At 36.6% G+C, this 16,750-nt stretch overlaps 1 protein-coding gene across 2 annotated transcripts in view; it reads left to right on the top strand.

The window, feature by feature from the left end:
• Positions 1–16,750, top strand: part of LOC128741205 (FH2 domain-containing protein 1) — a 183,963-nt gene that overhangs the window by 128,683 nt on the left and 38,530 nt on the right. For both annotated transcript variants that reach the window (XM_053836838.1, XM_053836839.1), the window contains 2 exons: positions 678–959; positions 1,162–1,321. In XM_053836838.1, the coding sequence (XP_053692813.1) occupies positions 726–959; positions 1,162–1,321 (394 nt within the window). In that variant the 5' untranslated portion in view covers positions 678–725. The remainder of the gene's footprint in view (positions 1–677; positions 960–1,161; positions 1,322–16,750) is intronic.

Here is a 16,750-nt window from a genome sequence, read left to right as displayed (position 1 = left end):
GCAGGCGCTTCAGTACATGTCTTTTCGCTGGAAGTGTGAATGAATATGATTGCTGTCTTTTCTCGCCACTACTGTCACCTTGTGTCGGCCAAAGTATATTATTAAAGTTACGCGTATCGCTTGTCCGATGCAAGGTGAGTTAAAATAGGTGATCTAGTTTTCACAGTTTGTAGAAGAGAAGTGCGCGGAACGATTGGTTAGCAACCATCGACGTTGTTTATACATTCAACAGTTTCCGCATTGAAAATTTCGGTGGTCGTCAAGAGTAACCCAGCGGGGGTGAAAAACAAATTTGAACATCAGAAAACCTCTCTTGACTAACCTTGGTCCGATGATTTATTTATGTTATGTTGACTTTTGACTTATTGGCAAGTGATATTACCCTGTCTTGATTTAGAACACGCAGTTTAATAAAAAAAAAATTTGTTTTATAAAATCAAACCAGGATATCAAATAAAACAAACAAACAAGGCTAAATATGCAATTTTGCGGAATTTTATGACCCTCACAGCCAATCGATTGCGACCGGTTGATAGCTTACGTGGTCCTCTCTCTCTCTAATATTTCCCTTCATCAGTCGTCTCGTTAAAAAGCCATTTACTTGATTCCGTCGAGCCCAGCAGTCTGTAACGACACGATCGACTAATATTTTTGTTTACGTCTTCCTTCCATGCTAGATTTCTGAAAAGTGAACGCCGGATCGGCAGAGGACGCCGTCCGCAACGATGACGAACGATAGCAACGGCAGCAGCAGCGGCGGGAAGGCCGGCAACAAGATGGATTCGCGCATCGGGCTGGAGTACATCGTGGAGAACCACGACTACGTTACCAAGCTAGGCCTTGCTCTGGACACCAGCAACACAACCGTGAAGAAGCAAGTCTTCGAGCTGCTGTCGGCCCTGTGCGCCTACAGCTCGAGCGGCTACAAGCGGACCATCGAAACGCTGGAACACTATAAGGTAAAGGTTTCACAAGCTTCTGCTAATCAAATTTTCCACCCTGCCGAGACGCCGACGTCAAATCGAAGCTTAGCGCAGGTTGACCTTGGCGGACCAAGTTTCGATTTGTTCCCCTATGAGTGACCAATATTTTCATCAATTTCCTTGCTTTCTTCTCTCCCTCCGGCTGGATTCCCAAAATGGAACTTCGAAACTCCGACAGAACATCAAAGGCGAACGCTACCGGCTCAACATAGTCGTCGTGGAGTTAGACAAAACAACTTCGGTCGAGTATCAGATTGCGCTGCTGGCGTTCATAAATTGTGTCATTATATCGGCTGCCACGCTGCAGGATCGGATACGAATGCGAAATGAATTTATAGGTGAGTATTTGATTAATTCTTATTTCGGAATGCAAGAGCGAACGTGCGAGAGAAAGAGAGTTGCTGGTGGTACGATCGATCGAATGGCAATGAAAGCGCGGAAGGAGGTTGTGTTTGTTTTCCATTTCGTCGAGAAAATTAAACAAATGAAAAGTTTCAAAGTTAACTTGTATCGATTTCGGTAAACCAGCTCGCGTAATTGCCATAAGTCATTGTAAATACGTGGATAAAGTTGATGATGATGGTGTTAAAAGCACTAGCGTGCCCCCAGACATAAACAAAAGGGGGGCACCCAATCTTTCAGAAAAACTGGGCCTGAAAAATCCGAACTTTCGGGTGCAACTGGGTTTAAACTTAAAGTTAAAATCGTTTTAGAAATCAGATTTTGAACTAAACTAGAAATTAGGGTAGAAATTAGACTTGAAACCGGACTCGGCCTAGAACATCAAATTAGACTAGAATTGGGACTAATTCGGGCTTGAAACTTTACTTCAAATTAAACTGGAAATTGTACTTAAAATTGGATTTGAAATTGGCATTACATGTGGAGTAAATTGGACTGGAAGTTTTACTTTGAATTAGACACGAAATCGGACTTAAAATAGAGTTTAAAGATGTTATAAGAAATTTTATTTGCAACTGGAATTGAGTTAGACTTAGAACTGTAATTGGTATTAGATTTAAAATAGGATTTGAACTTCGCTCGAAATTGAACACAAACGAACATTGGAATTGACATTGGACTCGAAATTAGAAGTAAATGGGACTTAACCCTAAATTGATAGACCGAAAATCCGACAAAAATCGAGCAGTTGAAACAGCCGGTTATAAATGTAGAAATTGTCATTTAAACGTTTCAATTTACGTAAAATTATGTAAATAACAAGTATTTGATGATAGTTCAAAAGGAACAGTCCGAAACTGGAACTCAAAAACTCGACTTGAAATCAGAGTTTAAATTTAACTAAACATTATATTTCAAAGTGGAATTAAATTACACTTGAAATTGGATATAGATACAAAGTTAGATTAGAACTTTGACTAAAATTAAGGTTTTACCTCTTTTCTGCTCTGTTTTTTCTCTTTCCTAGTCCCGTTTTTTCTCTTTTTTGGTATCGTTTTTTTTTTTTGGTTTTCACTCTCACTTTTCTTTCTTCCGTTTTTTCTCTTTTTCTTTTCTGCTTTCCCGTACATCAAAACAAAGTATTCTGAGCTAAGACCTGACTTGATCCAGTTCGACAGACTGTACCGTTTTTTCTGTTTCATCGTTCCGTTTTTCTACGTTTTGTGTTCCATGTTCGTTTATTTTCAATCCTGTTTTTGTACTTGCTTTTCACTCTTTTTTTTTATTTTCTTTCGTGTTTTTCGTCCATTCACTTCCTTATCTCCTTTTTTGCTCGTGTTTCGTCTTCGTCTGTTCCATTCCATGTTCCTTCTTTTTTGAAGTTCATTCTGTTTTTGGCCCCCTTTTTTTCCTTTGCTCTTCGGTTTTCCTTTTTTATTTCCTGTTTTTCATCTTTTTCTTTCTTCTTTGTAGTTATTCTTTACTGTTTTTTCCTATTCAACCCCCATTTTTGTCCCATTTTTCTCCTTCAATGTCCCGCTTTACCTGTTTTTCCCGTTTTCCTCGTTTCCTCAACCGAGTTTCTTTTTTCTCTCTCACTATGGTGTTCTCTTTTGATTTGTGTTTCATTTTTCATTTTCATATCATGTTTTCTCTTCCGTTTCCCAACTTTTCTGTCACTTTTTTTTCATTTTTTATGCATCGTTTTCGCAATATTTGTCTAGTTTTTCGTTGTTCTGTTTCGCCTTTCTCTCTCTTCTTACCACCCGAATTTCTCCGCATTTTTCCTCAATTTTTTGTCATTTTCAGTCTAGTTTCGTCTTTTTCCCTTTTTAACTCCTTATCTATTTTTTCCTGTTCGTCTCTGCTGGTCCTTCTTTTCTGTCACGGGCTATTTTGTGCTTTTTCGTTCCCTTTTGTCTTCCGTTTTCATTATTTCTCTCAATTTTCTTCTTCTTCTTCTGTTCTCGTGGCTCTGGCTCCCGTAATTTCACTTTTCCTTTTCATGCTTCTCCATTCCGATTTTTCTACTTTTCTATCCTTCTTCATTCCCGTCTTCCTCGTTTTATTTATCGTTTTTCTTTCATTTTTATTCTTCCGTCTTTTATCCACTCTGCTCTTTTTAACCTATCTCCTTCTTTTTTGCGCCCTTTTTCCACGTTATTCTCTCGCATATCCCATTTTTCCTCATACTTTTTCTCTTGCCGCTTTTTTTCCTTTCGTTTTCCTTTTCTTTTTAAGCCATTACAAATATTTCAGTTTTTGTCCTTCCGCTGATGGGCACTTGAAAGAGGAGGGGGGGTCTGGCGAAAAAAAGAGATTTTTTAAATCTAGCAAAAAATGCGTTTTAAGCATTTTTACTTAAAGTTTAAATGTGAAAACCAAATCTATTCTTGCTTTTCATATACGCGTTATTATGTATTTTCCATGCAAAAACCTGCTAAACGAACAACAAAAACAAAAGCAACATTTTTGGCCGATTTTCAGAAATTCCATCGTTCGAATTTCCATTTCTGTCCCGTGCTAGAAGCGTTAAAACCACTCGTACACTCGTTTTTCGAGTTCTTTAGGTTGTAGAGCCCACCGACAACTGATTAAATAATAAAAAATTATATCCTACAAATTATTATTTTGCCCCCCGATTTTTCAAGCCAGTTTCAAAGGGGGGAGTGACAAAAACTTTAGAAAATATTTGCAATGGCCTTATTGCAGTTTTTCTAATTCATGCTCTTTTCCGTTTTTTCTTCTTCTGTCTCCTTTTTCTCTCTTGTTTCTTTTTCTGGAGAGCAGCAGGAGATGAACTGCCTCAATGGTGAACATGCTAAGAAAATTTAGTAACATTTTCACAGGAAACGTTGCCTATTGATCTCCTTTTTTGGTCGTTTTTCGTCTTCGTCTGATCCGTTCTACCTATTTTAGTTTCCCCATTTTCATTCCTTTCTGTTATATTTATTCTGTTTTGGGCTACCTTTTTTCTCTTTGTTCTTCGGTTTTCCTTTTTCTTTGATTGTTTGGAAAATTGCGGTTTTTTAATTTTTTGTGTTCCTTTTTCCTGTTTTTGTACCATCTTTCTGTTTCTGTATCTCTTTATCATTTATTAGTTTTCTCCTATCGAGCTTCTTTTTTCTTTCGCGCTTTTCTCTTCTGGTTTCTGTTTCGTTTTCTCCTCTATATCACGTTTTTTTTCTTTTTTCTCGTTTTTCCTTTTTACTGTCCGCTGTTTCCTCGTTTTCTTTTTCCATCCAATTTTTACCACGTCTTTCCTACACTTTTCCTTTTCGTTTTTTTCATCATTTTCAATCTTGTTTCGTCTTTTTTACCTTTTTAACTCCTTTTCTATTTTTTCCTTTGTTTCCTTTTATTTTCCGTTTTCATTTTTTGTCTTAATTTTCGTCTGCTTCTGTTCTCGTTTCTTCGGCTTTTGTAATTTCCCCTTTTCTTTGCCATCTTTTCTATCCCAACTGTTCTTCTTATCAGTCCATTTTCTTTCTCTTTTTTATCGGTTTTCTTTTAGACCATTGCAAATCATTTTTAATGTTTTTTGTCAGTTTTTTGTTCAAGGGGGGGGGGAGGGCCTTGGAAATACGCTTGAAAAATCGAGAGACAAAAAAATAATTTGTAGGATATGAGTTAATTTTTTTTATAAAATCAATTATCTGTGGGCTCTACAGCCAGAAAAACTTAAAAAATGAGTGTACGAGTTAAGTTAACGCTTCTAGCATGAAATAAAAATGGAAATTCAAACAGCGGAATTTCCGAAAATCGACCAAAAAAAATTTCTTTCGGTTTTGTTTTTTTTTCGTAGATTTTCGCATGGAAAATAATAACGTATATATTAAAAGCAAGAATGAATTTGGTTTTCACGTTTAAACTTTAAATAAAAATGCCTAAAATCCATTTTTTTTTGCTCGAAATAAAAATTCTCTTTGTTTTTTTTCGCGTTTTTTGTTGTTTTTTCCTTCATATTTCTTTTCTTTTTATTCCAAATCTTCTCTCTTTCTCCCACCTTTTACCCATTTTGTAACTTCACCCGTTTTGCTTAGCGTTCTTTTACGTTTTTTTTCCTTCTGCCTGATTTTTCTTCTGTCTCACATTTTTTTTTCTGGCGAGCATAATCATTTCCTTGATTTCGTTTGATAGAAAACGGATGTGTCATCGGCAAAGAGCCGCAATTTTCCACCTGATTTTAAATCAGGTTCAGTTTGGCTAGATCGTTGATAAATCAGGTTCAGTTTGGCTAGATCGTTGATAAATATTAGGAACAATAGTGGTCCCAGGTTACTACCTTGGGCCACACCCGTAAACCGTTCCCAGTGAGCTTTTGCAATCTTCAACAGACACGAAATGGGTTCTGTTTGTGAGGGGTAGTTTTTAATAAGTTTTAGTTAAACAAGGGATAACCGAAAACAAAAAAAAACATGGATTTTTTTTTCTTGTTTGTTTCCCATCTTTTAATGATAAAATTTCCATGATAACGTTTTTAATGTTCAAGTCGAAAAACTAGGTTTTCTTGAATATTTACGATGTTCAAGAAAAATTTATTTCTCATGAATCAAATAGCGTAGAGCAAACACTTTCTTATGAAAAGGTATCAGCATTTGTGGCGCGAGCAGTATTATTCACACAATCGTGTGGAAGATGAAAATGTTAAGTAAATTTTCTTAGCATATTCATACCGTGACTGCTCCTAATTCTGCGCATTTTTCTTTATATAAGTATTTTTTAGCATTGTACATAACTATGATCATTGCGTTATTTTTTTTATAAATGTCTGTTGAATATTACGCCATTATTCACAAACGGGCCATAATAATTGAGAGCGAAATAATTTAACGAATTAAATGAAACTGAAAGTATTTTATATGGCAGACAACATCGTCGTTAGCACCAACGCTAAGATTGTCCTTCTAGAAAATTAACAAATTTATGATCGAAATTCTTTGCAATGATCAAATTAGCCAGCATAATTAGAAAGAATAATTAGTTTTAGTCATGTTTTAGATAAAAAGAGTGATTGCATGCATTGCTTTCTTTAGAGAAATGCGATGCAATAATACGCAGATTTAGACACAGATTTTTTATTCATGTACCAAATTCTGCGCGGTAATGTATCATACAAAGAAATCACGAAAGAATACGCAACCGCACCCAAATGGCTGACATATAGAGGCATGAAAATTCAAGTAGAATCTTTAACTTGCATTGATTGGTATCCTGTGCTATGTCTCAGGGTCCGAACCTACGAGCGCCAATTCATGAAACCATGTCTTCTGATTTTTTTAATGTCCAATCTCATAGGGCTGCCAGAGAGTGGGGAAGTGGTTTCTATATGAAAACACAATTTTTAGTATTAATTTAAAGTGTAATGTTCAGTATGCAGAAAAGCCGAATCAATGCGCCCTTCACGTTATCGAGAATGAAATATTTAAAATAAGGCAATCAAAATGATAACAATATTCCTTTGCACCCGGACAGCACAAGAAGGCCGGATCATGTATTTATTTATGGTAATGGCTAATGCCGGATTTTTCGGTGTGCTTTCAGCGTATAAAGACATAAACAGCATGGCAGGAGTATTTATTTTTACTTTTTGGGTGCGCAGAATTAGGAGCAAACATGCGCAGAATTAGGAACATGGGCAAGAAAGTGCGCAGAATTAGGCACCGTGGATAAGTTTAGAAAACGAAAAATAAACTCAATTGTTGGTCGACTTATAATTCCCATATTTTTTACCAGTTATTATAGATCGTAGCACTACACGTTGCTGCTATCCACGTTGTTAATTTAAATCTAGAATGCTTAGAATGGCGGAAGAATCATAAAAATGTCTTAACTGCGCAGAATATGGTACGTTCACGGTAGACTTAAAATTGAACTTGAAATTAGTGTCGAAATTGGGCATGAAATTAGAATTGAATTTAGACTTGAAATTAAGCAAAAATTAGGCTTAAAACAATGGACAAGAAATACGGGACCAGCAAGAGAAAAGACGATAGAAAAAGTGGAAAAACGGAAGGGAAAAAAAAGAAAAGTGAAAGCAAAAACCAAAAAATAAACGATACAGAAAGGAAAAAATGGAACTATTTTTACGCAAATAATTTACTTATCGCAAAAATAGTGTCAAATTAAATTATAAACCGCGAACTTGGTTAAATGGTTAAATTACCAAACAATAGATTGGTGTTGAATTGTATCAAGAGCAGGAGCAGTCAGCATTCAATGAACATACAAAACGATTAGCGTTCATTGAAGCAGTGTATAACGACAATATTTCTAGCCAATCGAAATGTCAAAGTGCCATAATCGTTCGCTACCGGGGCAGGCAGGCTTAGAATGTTTAGCTCGAAATTTACAATGTAATGTTGCATAGCGCAGTACGTAACGTACTGATAAATTGATTTAATTTCCAACGAAATGCTCCGACCAACCTGACCAGATGAAGGAGACGGGGCAGTACCTGCGCAAACAACCCCAGAGCCCAGATAAAACCAACCAAGTTTTTGCGCGTGCACAAACAGAGTTAGTATGAAAAATTGCCGACTAGATATTAAAACATGCCTCCGGGTGGCAGCAGCAGCAGCATCAGCAGCAGCAGCCGAGTGGCAAGTTCATACCGGTCATGATCTGCTAGCTAAGCCGATCGCACCATGCCGCGCCACAAATGGAGGAAACGAAGGTGGTTCGCAAATTGTGCCACATTAGTAAGACAAACGAAACCATACAGGGTAAAAAAGGGGGCAGGGTTTTATGAACTGTTTACCGCCGCCAAGGGCGTATGCTCTCATGCCAGATGTACTACTATTCGAAGTTTAGGTTATTAGGAATGTTTGCTTCGTCCCCTTCGAGATCACATTGGAATCTAGCCTTTCGGAATAGACGATACAAACCGAAAAAAAAAAATTGCAACATGATTATATGAAAACATTTCCCATGATTCAATGGCAAAATTACTGCGGAAAACTTCCGACTGGGATGACTCAATTTCCGTTCCAATGAAACCCGGTTATTTTATACTACTTGGGCGCACGATAAGGTTCACTTTAGTGATCAAATCAGATGCGACATTCTTTTTTTTTTCAACTGAACGAGCGCCCTGTTGTGCCGTCAAACTGACCACTTATCGTTTTATCGCAAAGAATTTTTATTCTAGCCGACCAGCGTCGATTTACAGCAGGGTCTATAAAAAATGTGACGGGGATGCGCTATAGATAATCAACATATAAACAAATTTAGTGCGTCTATCAATTGATGATAATAATACATATATACCGAACACGGTTAAACCAAAAACTATCGTGAATTAAACTTTTCTTCTTATCATTTAATGATATAACAACGCCCAAACACTGTGAAGCGTCCTTAACAAGGTCGAGTCGATAGCACAAAGTGTATGTTACCTGTTATCAGTCTCCTGTGTCTATGTACAGAACACCAGCATATGTTGTTTTTCGTTTTTTTTCACGTTATCACTAATGTGGCGCAATTGATAAGATTGTCTTCACTCTTGCATCAATATGATAATCATTTGTCTTTCGCCATTGGCGAAAAGTTTTGATCAAAATCAAAAATAATAGTATTTTGTTTACAACGCTAACGACTAAGGAGGCCGTTCAACCGCATCAAGCGGTTGTTCACAACAGCTGGGTGTGTTTATCTGTCAAAATCAAGGCACTTGATTTCTCTATTTTTTTTTTTTTTTGCTTTCTGTCTTCCGAATCTAACGCCGAAGTTCAAGTTCATCTTGTCAATCAGATTAATGCTCGATAGCATCTCCGCAGCTTTTCGACTGCATACGACGCCACGTAGCAGCACAGCAGCCCAAGGTTGCTGTGAGCCTACCTTCCACATATCAACGGCTCAGTTGCGAAATCCTTTGCGCCCGTACCCAACGGCGGCTGCTGAACGGTCCCCGTCGGTCGGTCGGTCGGTTGCGGTTGGTCGTAAAAACCAGCAGCACCAAAATTATCTCATAAATCACGCTCTTATGCGTATACTTCGCGCAGACTAAGCTGCGCCGGTGACGGCCCAAACGTGACTTCTGGTTCGAAGCTTTGCCGCGACCGTTTAGGAGAGGCTTTACAGCTGCCGTACGCCTCATAAGGGTTCGCCCTGGGTTACGTAAGCGGGTGACAGAATAAGATGTAAATTAATATGACGACGGTCAGGATGGACTTAAATTAAAATTAGAATCAAATATTCAATTAGTTCGAAGGATCCGATAGCTAAAATAACTAATAATATAATTCGAAACCAATAATTTGTATGAAAATGATAAAAGTTCAACCCAGCTTATTATGAACATGTGCCATCACAAATGACGCAAAAATAATTAAAAAAATTAGTCGGCATTCCTCAATTAGGCTAAAAATTCATACGATTACCCTTTGTGGCCTAAGCTTATAACAAACTTGCCCAAAAAAAGATTGGTTGCAGTCAACCATTGACATCATAAACAAACAATCCAGTGAGAAAAACTAACAAATTCTAATACTTTTGCTATTTTTCCACTACTTCAATTCTTGTAAACGTGTAAGAGCAAAGCCTTGAGTTTTAAAGTCTTTCCAAGACTTATCGATAGACTTCACAGCCGGCTGTTAGAGTACAGGACAGTTACGGGGCTAGTGCAACAATTCTATTGACCCCATCTAGCAGCACCGCCTAGCAGACTAGTATCGTACCTCGAAGTTAATTGGGCGGTTACTTTTATGGAACAATATTTTATATCATGTCTTAAAGAACCGATTAAAAACTTATAGATAAAGATTAAAAACATACAAAACAGGCATATAATTAATTTTTTTAACGATGCCTTTTGACTACAGACGGTAGAAAAGAAACAAAAGTGTTGATAGTATCTCAAGGGTGGACAAGGCATGGAGGGGAAAGAGGGGAACTACGGCTTTACGGTTAAAATCGGACATAACACTGGTTAGACTTAAAGACTTGAAATCGGAGGTAAAATTGGAATTAAATAAGACTTAAAATGAATTATTGGACATGAATCTTACTTGAATCGATTAGAAATCAGGCTTGCAATTGGATCTGAGATTAGACCTCAACGGGACTTGAAAATGCACTTAAAATTGGACTTGAAATAGGCGGTGAAACAGATACTTAAGTAGACTATAAATTAGCATTGAAATTAGAACTCAATTGCATTTCAAATAGTAATTGAAATTAGAATTGTATTTGGGCTTAAAATTAGACATTAAATTGCATTTGAAGTTTGACCTGAAATCGTAGATCAAATTAGAACTAAAATAGACTCGGAATTGAACTTATAATGGGACATTAAATTGGACAGACCAAATTAGACTTGAGATCGGACATTATGGGACAATAAATTGGACATGAAATCACACCTAAGCTGGACTTTGAAATTAAATTAAATTGGAATTGGACTTGAATTAGATTAGTAACTGGCTTTAAAATGGAACATTGAAATTCAACTCGAAATCGAACTTGTGATTGAACATGAAACTTGACTTGAATCTAATCTCCAAATCGTACTTGTAAATTGGCTTAAATTGGACTCGAAATTAACGGCAAAAGTGAACTTGAAACAGAATCAATTTTACCGCAATTAATTTTTCTATCGTTTATTATTCAATACCTGGCTGTTGAATTGACAACTTCAGATTTCCCAGTTGCGTATTAAGAAATTAGAAGGTGGGGCACGTGCCCCAGCCTGGGCACGCCAGTGATTACAATGGTCTTATTTCCATTCAATTTTACCTCATTATTCACAATAGCATGAAAATATTTGAGAATGAAAAAAATTCGATCAAGGACATTTATATATTTCATTGCAGTATATATTATCAATAGCAAGACAAAACAATAGTTTTAGTCACGTTTCAGACAATTAGCATTGAAAATTAATAATAAAATAAAATTAATTATAATTTATTCTATTTTGTTGCTTACCCATAAAACTGGGGAACCTACGAATGGCCGAATAATAAATGGGCGAATTACTAACGGCCGAAACACGAATGGCCGAATGTCATATTCGGCCGAAAATATTCAGGTACTTCTCTTTTTGAGAACAGAATCATTGCACCACCAACTATAATTTCATTGTCGCCGAAATCTATAATTGTTCTGTTAAACGCCCTCAAACGTTTTCTTTCGTCTTTGTACATTCGCCCATTATTGATTTGAAATTTTGCATGTTGTTTTCTACACAAACTGTTGGTTTATCAAACAAATAATTTTTTGACGCTTTCGAACACATTTCCTCTATCCATTTGTTGTAATCTCTATCTTTGTTGTAATTTCCACCGTAATTTTTGAATTTAAATTTGCTATTCACATGTATGTAATGAGAATGTCAAATATTCATTAGATCTTTCATTTTATTTGATTTATCAATCGATTGGTAAGAATTTGTCGAATGAATTACACTACTGAATTTCAATAACTTGTTCTCAAACAATCAGCTTTGTTAGTATATTATACCAATCCGATAAGTTTCATTATTCCTCAAAATATAATCAATGTTATATTGTTAATTTCATTTCTTGCTAGGCTCCTCAAACATACGAAAATACAAATAAATGTACGCTTTGTCTTAAACTCTTTTTTGTCTTATTTATTACTTTGTTATTCAAAATAATTTGAAACGGAAAGAGCGGAAAGGTGAGGAGGGGGGGATTGGTAGCTACGCTTAACAAGTAATCGTTTTGACTCGTACCTTTTGGCCAATGCGGGAAGGTGCATGGGTCGAACCAAGCTATAATCTGGAATTATAACCGGATTCGAACCTACAACGCCCGCCAGGGCATGTGGCTTAATATTTAAATTAAATTAATATTTTTTGAAACGGCGAAAGAACTACCGCGGTGGTTTTACAATTGCCCGAAAGAAATTTTGGAGTAATAATTAAAGCCATCTAAAAAATGATGAAAATTAGAGTGGCTTTCCTTACTACGACGGGAATTAGAAATAAACCCTATTTGGCAATAAGTTTTAGGGTTCTGGAAAAATTACCTACCATTTCTAACTAACGGTTTAACACAGTTGCACAATAGTCGGAAAATTGCGATTTTTGGCCAAAATTATTTTTTTAGTTTCAAATTAATTCGACGACGGACAGGATGGACTTAATTTAAAATTAGAATCAAATATTCAATTTGTTCGAAGGATCCGATTCCTAAAAGAACTAAAAATAATTCGAAACCAATAATTATTATGAAAAAATCCGATGGTTCAACGCAGTTTATTATGAACATATAAGGCCATTACAAATATTTTATAAAGTTTTTATCCTCCCGGTGTTGGGCAACTGAAGGGGGGATGGGGGGTCGTAAAAAAACAAAGAGATATTTTTTTTAATCGGGCAAAAAAAATGCATTTTAAGAATTTTTACTTAGATTTTAAACGTGAAGAACAAGATCTATTCTTGCGTTTCATATACACGTTATTATTTTCCATGCAAAAAACCTATGAAAAGAGCGACAAAAACGAAAGCAAAATTTGTTGCCGATTTTAGGAAATTCCATTGTTTGAATTGCCATATCTGTTCCGTGCTAGAAGCGTTAAATCCGCTCGTATACTCATTTTTCGAGTTTTTTGGGCTGTAGAGCCCACAGACAATTGATTTTATAAAAAAAAATAATTTTCATCCCACAAATTGTTTTTTTGTTCTTTGATTTTTCAAGCCAATTTCAAAGGGGGCGGCGACAAAAGCTTTAGAAAATATTTTGGCCTAATACCGGAAAAATATTTTAGAACATTAATCGGCCTTCTTCTATTAGGCTAAAAATTTACACGATTATCCTTCGTGGCCAAATAGGTAGTCTCAAACTGTTAGTGTACAGTTTCGAGTTACTTCTATGTAACAATGTTTTATATTATTTCTCAAAGAACCGATTAAAAACTGGTTAGAAAATAGACCAACTTCGTCCTTTTGTATTTTCCTTTATTGAAGGTGTTAATAATATCTCAACAGAACGACACACGGCCGAAGGGGGAAAAACGGAGGGTCATTAAACCAAACCCTTAAAAAGTTGTGTACCCCACTTTTCCTCTAAGGCCCGGTGGAGATTTTTGTTGTTGCGTCCTGCGTCCATTGATAAAGAATGTCCACGATAAAATTGCAACACAGGCAAGTCGCAACTTTTGAATCGTTAGGTAAAATTAATTGAAATTTTGCATGGAGAAAGGTGCATTGTTTACACTGGTTGAGTCTTTTTATCAGGTATGCAAAGATCCAGATCGATGGCAAAAAAATTTTGCACGAATATATCAAAAATAAGAATCTTTGACATCGTGCCATCGGTAAAAAATTGAAAATCCCGAATTCTACAGTTTCTCGTGTCATAAAATGATTCGAAGAACATCTGACTGTCGATCGTAAGGCAAGTCCGTATACTGTTAAGGATCACACCCGCGTAGTAGGGGTCATTGACCGGAAACCAAACTCCTCCGTTCGAGATGTGGCAAAAAGAAGCTGATTCTGAGCAAAAGTTTCGTGTAGAATGCCACAACTGGAGGTAGATTACGTACGTGCAAGGTTCAGAAGGCCCCAACAGAACACGGTCGCGAAAAGACATGCCCGGAAGTTTTATGATCGAAAGCTGACGAAACCACGCTGCTGCGTTATGGGCGGCGAAACCTGCGTAAAAGCGGACTCCAACCAGATTCTGGGGAACCAGTATTTCACTGCAAAGGATAAGTTTGATGTTCCAGAGCCCTTCAAAAAACAGACAATGGCCAAGTTTACCGAGAGATTCTTGATTTGGTAAGTAATATGTTCATGTGGAGAGCGGAGTATATCTTTCATGACCGACATCTTTCATAGACATGTGTATTTGAAAGAGTGTCGTCAAAAGTGACTTCTTCCTCTTCTGAAGTCTCACAACTGTCCTACGATCTTCTGGCCGAATTTGGCTTCATGCGGTATGCGGCAAATAATGTCGCTTTCGTGTCGAAAGATCTTAACCCCTCAAATACAGGAGCCACGTCCAATCGAGAAAACCGAGCAATGAAGAAGCAGAATCGTCTGAACCATCCCAAAGTAGTCAAAACAGTTGAAGAAATAAAGAAAACATGGGTAAATATGAAAAAAAACATGTCGGTTTTGAGGTTGTGCAAGATCTCATTGGAGGAGTTAAAGCCAAAATACGGGCATTTGGATTCGGAGGCGAAATAAAATAAAATAAAGCCGCTAAACCTAAGTTTAATCATCTAATTTACCACCCTGAAAATTTTATGGCTATCGGATAAAAAGTCGAGTTTTGCGAAATAATGTTATGTGTTGTAATTTTACCGTGGACACCCTTTAAGGAATATTGCTATATAACCCATATTTGATTTGGTGTTTGTTAAGTCTAATACCCTGCAAGGATCGCCTTGCCAAATTTCAAGGGGCTCCAATAATATCTCTTTTTGAATATTTACATCCTTATATTGAAGTAGCTGACCCGGCAAACTTCGTGCCACAAATTAAACTGTGCTTGTCACGATCTGTAATTTTGCAAGTTTCTGAAGAAACCTTTAATGATTCATTTTAGTAGTTACGTGCCGTCAACTATTAAACCACGGGTAGACTAATATATAAATTTTCAATTTTTCCTCGCAGGAAAGTAGAAAACAAACAAATAGAAAAATTTCCTGTCGCTCGTTCAGACCCAACTGAAGGAAAGTAATAAAGGGTCAGTAGACCTAGGAAAACAAATAAACCCAGACAGAGGTGATTTATGGGGGGGGGCTAATTTGTCGCAACGGCCGGTGCTTCCGACGGCGGGTCGCTGGCCACATACAAGGTCTGTGACCGTCTCGCCCTGAATCATGTAGTGTTACTATCGGTGGTTTTTGGTGGTACTGTTATTGACTAATGTTTTATGGACGAGTGTAAAATTTCTCGAGTTTGATTAGTTTTCGAGTTATGTAAAAAATTCGTGTTATTTGTATGAGAGCCCACCTATCTAGAGAGGGAGGGGTCTCAAACCACCATGGAAAAATTCCTGCCTCAAAAAACCCTGACATGCCAAATTTGGTTCTATTTTTAGATTAGTTCTCAAATTATGCAGAAATTTATGTTTCATTTATTTTTCATTTCATTTTATACCTCTGCGTACAAATTTTCTCGCCAATCGGTTCATTCGTTTCCGAGTTTATAAGGCACATACCGAAATCCATTTTAAATATATACCCAGTTGCAGAGTAATTGGCACAAACGACATTCAGTAGTATCATTTTTACATATTTTATTCCAGTGATGTTTGCTCGGGCAGTGACCAGTCAACAGACCAGAAATAACCCGAAGAGACTATGATGAGGGGAAAAGTGAGAGGAAGAGAGGAAAGAAAAGAGGGAGAACTAAAACAGAGACAGATGAAGAACGTAGAAGTAAGCGAGAAAAACAGAAATAAATAAGCCAGAGAAAAGAAAAACAAAAAGACTGTAGAGAAAAAAATAGACAAACAAAAAATTAGAAAAAGGAAAAAACTGAAATAGAAAAGGGCAGAAAACGAATAAGATAAAAAAAGAAAAAACTAGGTCAGATAAAGACAAAGTCAGAAAAAGAAAAAAACTTAAAGCTAGAAAAACAAAGACAGACAGACATTGTCCAGTCCGATGTGGTTTAAAGGTTCACCAGCATCTGCGATCCACAGGGCCTGTGGGAAAAGTTTAATTAAACTGGTAATAAAGCATGTGGTTGCTTATATTACTAGTTGGCTGCACCACTCCCCACTAGCACGGGTGTTACAAACCAGTTGTGGCAACCGATTTACGACTAATTTCAGTCATAAATAAGTTTCTGCAACCATAAATGCGAAAGGGGTGCTACTTGGGCGTCTCCTATAAGCTTACGATACGTTATACGTATAGCGTAGCAATACAATATGGCGCACTTCAAAATTGATTATTTCGGTTGCTTATCAAACCGCAAAAATCTGTTAGTTTTATAAAGCTATTAAAACAGTAACACCCTGACCCATCAGATTTATTGCTGCTATTATATGAAGAATATTACAGTTTAATATTGTGCCTTGCACCAATTTTACGAGTCCTACACAAATTCATATTTTAATATTAAGTATCCTGTACTTACCAAATACATTGGAAAAATGCTTGTCAAGCAAGGAGGGGTACAGTCAGGAAGTAATGATGAAAAACTGATGGTTCAAATTGCTAAATTGCAAACGCGATTGCTAAATTGCGACTCTAAAAGAGATGGAATCTTCGTAGTGCCATATTCTAGTATTTTGTTTTAGCTCGCAAATAAAACTTTATCAAAACAAAGTGTTTTGCAGAAAGAAAGTTATTATCAATCGGTTTTCCTATCACAGGAAGCAACTAAAATGAATTTGCTAGAAATTGAAATTGACTAACTGAAAATATTTATTTTGTTAAAA

The sequence above is a fragment of the Sabethes cyaneus genome, chromosome 3 (assembly GCF_943734655.1).
Source record: "Sabethes cyaneus chromosome 3, idSabCyanKW18_F2, whole genome shotgun sequence".
Classification (NCBI taxonomy): Eukaryota; Metazoa; Arthropoda; class Insecta; order Diptera; family Culicidae; genus Sabethes; species Sabethes cyaneus.
Note: the sequence above shows the minus strand (reverse complement) of the source record. Positions and strands in the feature narration are given on the sequence as shown.